At 38.2% G+C, this 6,028-nt stretch overlaps 1 protein-coding gene across 1 annotated transcript; it reads right to left on the bottom strand.

Moving 5' to 3' along the window:
* Positions 1–1,440: 1,440 nt before the first annotated feature.
* Positions 1,441–3,738, bottom strand: LOC148723808 (gonadotropin-releasing hormone receptor-like). Its single transcript, XM_088732069.1, has one exon. It carries the CDS (start codon positions 3,688–3,690, stop codon positions 2,518–2,520), a length of 1,173 nt encoding a protein of 390 aa, XP_088588195.1. The 5' UTR covers positions 3,691–3,738; the 3' UTR covers positions 1,441–2,517.
* Positions 3,739–6,028: the final 2,290 nt, after the last annotated feature.

Here is a 6,028-nt window from a genome sequence, read left to right as displayed (position 1 = left end):
CTCACTTTTTTCTTGACGGTTGGCTTGAATGCTCGGATACTTTCAAATTTTAATACCGAAATATATTTTTTGAGGTATCACATTTCATTGGAAAACTCTCGAGACACTAGCATCTCGTTTCTCTTTGCTTGCTTCTTATGATCGTGAATCAACGTAGTATAACTGTTTTACTTTTGTGTTTTATTTTCGAACACGATCTATTGCTGAGTTTAAGTTTTTGCCCTTTACTACACGTTCACGGGTTTCCTTGGTGTTTAAATATCAAGATACTCACAGTGACACGGGCTAGCATACAAAAAGCACGATTTGCATTGTGATCACTGAGCAGTGGTGAGAAGATAGTTTTTTTTCAATTAATTTTTTTTCAATTAATCGCTTGTGGGTCATGGAGATTTCTTTGTGCAGCCTGCGTCTACTACATAACCTACTGTCCAAAAACTTCAAAGAAAACCTTAACACAACTACCTTGAACTCGCCTTACTTTCATACCCTTTCATCGATCAATTAAAAATTCCCCTAGCTTTTCACATGGACATAGTGACGAGTCGACTATCTTTTTCAGACCAAGACAATCCAATAAGGGAGGTGCCATTTGATTATTAAATCTTCACTCATCTCATTGCTCTCTTCAAGAACATGATTTGATATGTGCGGTAATTCCAGTTATGCTCAATCCTTACATGAAGATTTTTCGGAAACATGCTTCAGAATTTTCAGCAGCACTGCTATTTTTCCAACAATTTTTCTTGACGTTTTTTTGTGACTTGTCTTTTCGACTTTTTCTTAGCCTATTTTCTTTATTTTCCCCTTTTTTTCCAAATATTTTCCCGACTTTTCCTCCACCTTATTTCTCAAAATTTAACCTGACTTTTATCCAGGCTTGTTTTCCCTAATTTTTCCTTGCCTTTTTTCTTTCACTTTTTTTCTGGAGATTTCCCCAGCTTTTCTGCCAATTCTCTTATCTCTTTTGGGTACCCTCTATTTTGGCCCCCCGTTTCTCGACAAAGGGACCCCATAAAATTAAAAGTCAGTTTCTGAAATGAACCATTCTAAGTAGTATTCTCCTCCACATAATTTTTCAGGAGTGTATTACTCACACATTAATCTACATAGTTTATTTAATGCAATAAATATAAGATCAATTGCTCCGACTGCCAAGCCTCCTGCATCGGAGAGACTGGCAGAAACCTCACAACAAGACCGACTGAACACAGACGGGCGACGAGGAAAGGTGATGTCAACAATCACATTGCTGATAGACTTACGAACCACAATATTGACTGAGGCTCTGCGCAATGCCTAACCTACTTCACTGACTACTTTCAACGACTGACTCTGGAAAGCTGGTTTACTAACTTAGAACAGACTTCTCTAAACCGGTGTCAACTACTACCGACTCCATACAAACGACTTATTCACGACATAGACATTACAAACGAACCGAACAGAATGACCTAACTTTACCGACGGATCGAAACAGACCAATCGCGACCGCCCTACGCCACTTGAGTCTTTCAGCCAATAACATCACGGCAAAACTGACCAATCATTTTACACGAACTGAAATACTAAGAACGTTCTACTGACAACAACTATTCACTTGACTCTGATGATGACTTCCGCACGGGTTGTCGAAACGTCAGTCACTACCACCGACAACAGTCCTTCTCAGGACTACCCTCACCCGGACGATCACACCACACTTTCACATAGTTTATTTAAGCCACACTTTTTTCCTGTTCCTCTAAACAATGGTCGCGCAGGACATGCCAACCTAATTGAAACATTTTCGATCTAGGGATGGGTTGCAGCGATATCTTCATGCACTTGATTTTGTACGTGACTACTTAATTACATTCATTTGATAATTATATTACAGACGCAAACAACGACGTTTAATGTTACTTAAATGGTTTAATAAAGCTGCTTAAACACAACCTTTTGTTCATTTTCTCTACTTTTTTTCTGTTTCAGTTGAATTGAACATCTTACGAAATCTCAGAACAAACTAACCTTAAATCATAGCTTTTGAATATGTGGAAAGTGCAACCAGTAAGGTTTCAATTAGAAATACTAAAAAGACCATATGCATATAATTATCAGTGTTTACATAGCGATTGGTTCTTGCTCAAATTGTTTAATAGAGGATAGACGCTTATATGAAGTCACCATAAAAAACCTTGTGTTTGTTTATCATATACAACAAATAGATTCCATATTGTCGAGGGTATTTTCAGGAATGTGCCACAGAAAATGTAAAAGTTGATAAGAAAATCTGTCATACCCTCGGCTACCCTCACGTGCCCCTTCTTTTCGTTTTTGCCATCTTTTGACGACATCTGGGATCTATTGCAAAATAAACATACGGTGAATTAGAATATTTTTCTTAAATGGTTTATATACCATATTTAAACAGTCATGCATGGTCTTGAGTCCCAAAAAGAATCGTGTCCTCTTCGACTCTCGCGTTCTTCCGGCCTTTTCAAAATTTTAGCTTTGGCTGCTCTGCTTATCGAGTCATGATAGAATGTCCACAGAAATAACTGCGCAGGATGTTTTTGCTGGTTCTTCATATGAAGATTTTAATGGGAACTGCTTTCTGCGAAGCGGGACATTGCTTGTATCACAGTCTTGCAACCTTTTCAGTTTTCTACCCTTTGCTATGGAAGTTTTAATATTTCTTTTACCCGTCATAACTTTTAATTCACGAAAAAATCTTGGAATGAATGAAAAGCAAAGCCATGGATTAATTGCACAATAACAACTTGCCAATAGCCACGCGATGTAAGACACAGTCTCGAAGCTTTTGTTACACATAGGAACCGCCCAAGGTGGAAAAAGGCTTATAAAACTTATCACGATATGTAGCGTCCAACAAATAAAAAAGGAAGCAACCGTAGCGATGGCCATCCTAAGAAGATTTCGGGTGCATTCCCGTCTCTGTTTCGTTCCCTTTTCACTTCGACATGACAACATTTTGTCATCCCGAGCGTGAAAAGCGATGACAGTGTACAAAGCGGAAATAAGAAGCAATGGCAGAATCAACACGGTAGTAAATAGAAATATGCTGTAGCGACGACGTGCTAATCTGTCATCGAAAGCTGGTTCCCAATTTTGTTGACATACTTGTATATAATGACTCTGATTGTCAACAACTTTGGCCAGTCGACAAGTGTAAAAATACGGCGAGTGAAACGCTGCAGCTAAGATCCAAGTTGAAGCGACAAGAATGGGGCATCTTTTGGAGGAGGTCGACCTATAGAGAAGAGGACATGCAACTGCAAGGAATCGCTCAACGGCGATCATGACTAAGCTCAAGGTTGAGACAGACAACGACATATCGCTAACGAAACTACAAATTTTGCAAAGAACTGTGCCTCCAATTCCGTGGACGAGGAAAGCATTGGACCTGGTGATTTCTTCTGTGATAAGGCGAGGAAGTAGAAAAATCGCTACAAGTAGGTCGGATGCAGCCATGTTAGTAATTAATAGCAGCCATTTTTCTTTTATCCTCACAGAGGCGACGATCAATAGGAGGTTTCCAACTAAAGATCCTAAAAACGAGAAAAAATGTATCGCGATAGAAACATGACTGTGACTTAATCTATTACTGCACTGTTCAGTAGAGGTCGTCTCGTTGTTTGAACTTAATTCGAGGTGATTAAACGAAGCATTTTCAATGGCTGCCATAACTTCGCGTTGTAACAAGCTGTGTCAAAAAACTCTCTCAAGGGTAAGGCCAACTAAGAAGCCCCTTTCATTTATCGCACGCAACAGTGATTTGTTACCGATATCTGCTTTGGCTTCCCTTGGCAGAAATCTAAACTGTTTTGGTGAACACAGCCTTCTACGTCAATACACATCCGCCCAATGCTTCCTGCGTAAATGATAAATTCGCTCATTTACCGTTGGAATAAAGATGAACTTTATCACGCAATACGTTAGAAAATTTGCCGCACCAACTAGAAAATATCACAAAAAAAACAATGTCGATAGCTTTGACTGCCTTTTTCTCACTGTGCAAACAATGAGTGGGAAGATGATTGCGGTATAATGGACAGTGCATGATTCACAAACTGTCGAATGAAGACAAACGTCGCCATCAAAATGATTTCTGTATGCTTCAAATCCGACAGTTTACTCAATTATTGAATTTCAAACCACTCAAACTTCATTTGAAAACTGTCCTTTAACACCTTCTTTAGAGATTGGTTGAACAGATGGATATTTACTTGATTCTCTACTTTAATATTTGAAACTGACTTTAAAAAAATTTGTTTGAACAGAAAAATTACAAAAATCCAAGCCGCGCTTAATATTTGAAAAGAAGCAGCTGCTTCGAAAATATACCCATGAATATTTTCATCAATGGCTTGATCAGAAATTGGTTGAACAGATGGATATTTACTTGCTTCTCTACTTTAATATTTGAAAACTTAAAAAAAATTTGTTCGAACAGAAAAATGACAAAAATCCTAGCCGCGCTTAATATTTGAAGAGGCAGCTGCTTCGAAAATATACCCGTGAATATTTGCATTAATGGTTTGATCAACTTTTATAACCTAAATATATTACTAGCTTTCGTCGAGAATCAGACCCAAACTGCAAAATAATATATATATGTGTGTGTGTGTGTGTGTGTGTGTGTGTGTGTGTGTGTGTGTGTGTGTGTGTGTGTGTATCCCTTCTATTTAATGCACAGTACAAGACTGAATAAGTCGGTTCAGTGTTTAAAAAATTAACTAGTGCTCTTGATGATACTTTCTTTTTCGTTAATGGCTTTCTTCAAAGCAGAGCATTGTTTCAAGTGGCTCGATGTGAAGTAATCAAAATAATTCCATTTTTTTTCTTCTGGAAGCGCATTTCACAGGTGGTTTCGGCTTGCTAAGAGAGAAATAAGCGTCCTTAAAAAAAATTGAAGATACGGGGACTCACGCACGCAGCCTTTGCTTGATGATATTATGCCAAACAAGTAGATAGTGCTTTTCGCGCAGGTTGATTGGCTAGTTGAAAGTTGATCATTACTAGCATTTACTATTTATCTTCACCTCGGCGAATAATTGTTATTTATTCGGATTGTTCACAATCACAACTACCTCTAGATCAAAATAGTCTTCATTCATTCATTCATTCTCTGAGAGGCAACTTATCTTAGCGCTCTGTGTACACAAATAGGAGAAAAAGTTGACTTTCCGATATCAGCTAGTACCTGAACATATAAAGCTTTAGCTTTGGAGCTACTCTAGGTGGGTTGCAAGTAAAACCCGTAGACCAAACTATATATCTTTAAGTGGGATGAGTGAAATATTAGAAGAGCGTTCACAAAGTGCTTAAAATCTAATGATATTGTTAATAGGATTTTTCCATTTGAATCCTTTCTGAAAGAACACTTAGATAGGACAAATATGGTTTAGTGATGCAACCCTTTGTTTTTCACATAGCTGTGTGCCAATCAGAACAAGTAAGCGAGCATCTATCAATATCCATCAGGTATCCCAGCTGAAACTTGACTAGTTCGTGGAGATAGATTTTCTTGTCGCTATCAAATGGGCTAACTACCAGAAAAAAGACCTAGAAAGGGGAATTAGTGATAAAACAGAGTTAGTTCATGGTTAGACGTCATAGTCCTCTTGATCGAATAAGGGCCATAAACCCTTTGTTCCTGTCTGCTGCATCTTCTCCCACATAGTTCTCAAGAAGCGTAGGGAACGTAGCTCCCGGTGCAGTGGTCTGGTCTCAATTCCAAAATAAGGAGTATCTACCAAAATCTCCTTCAAAAATTGTAAATTGCCTAATGCCGTCTAGCCAAAGTCCCCGGAAAAGTGTTGTAAGACGCAATGAGTGAATGGATATGGCGCTATTGAAATCCTTCTTTATAAATATTACTAAATTATTTTTCTTATTATCTACAATATCACCGTTAGCGGGGAATCTTTGGTGAAGTCAAACGTTGAAAAAACTTGAAAAAAAAAAAATTAGCGACTGGGACCTCACCGAAGGTACTCTGATGGTCAAGGACTAGAATCAA

This window comes from Stylophora pistillata, chromosome 9 (genome assembly GCF_964205215.1).
Source record: "Stylophora pistillata chromosome 9, jaStyPist1.2, whole genome shotgun sequence".
In the NCBI taxonomy this organism is placed as follows: Eukaryota; Metazoa; Cnidaria; class Anthozoa; order Scleractinia; family Pocilloporidae; genus Stylophora; species Stylophora pistillata.
Note: the sequence above shows the minus strand (reverse complement) of the source record. Positions and strands in the feature narration are given on the sequence as shown.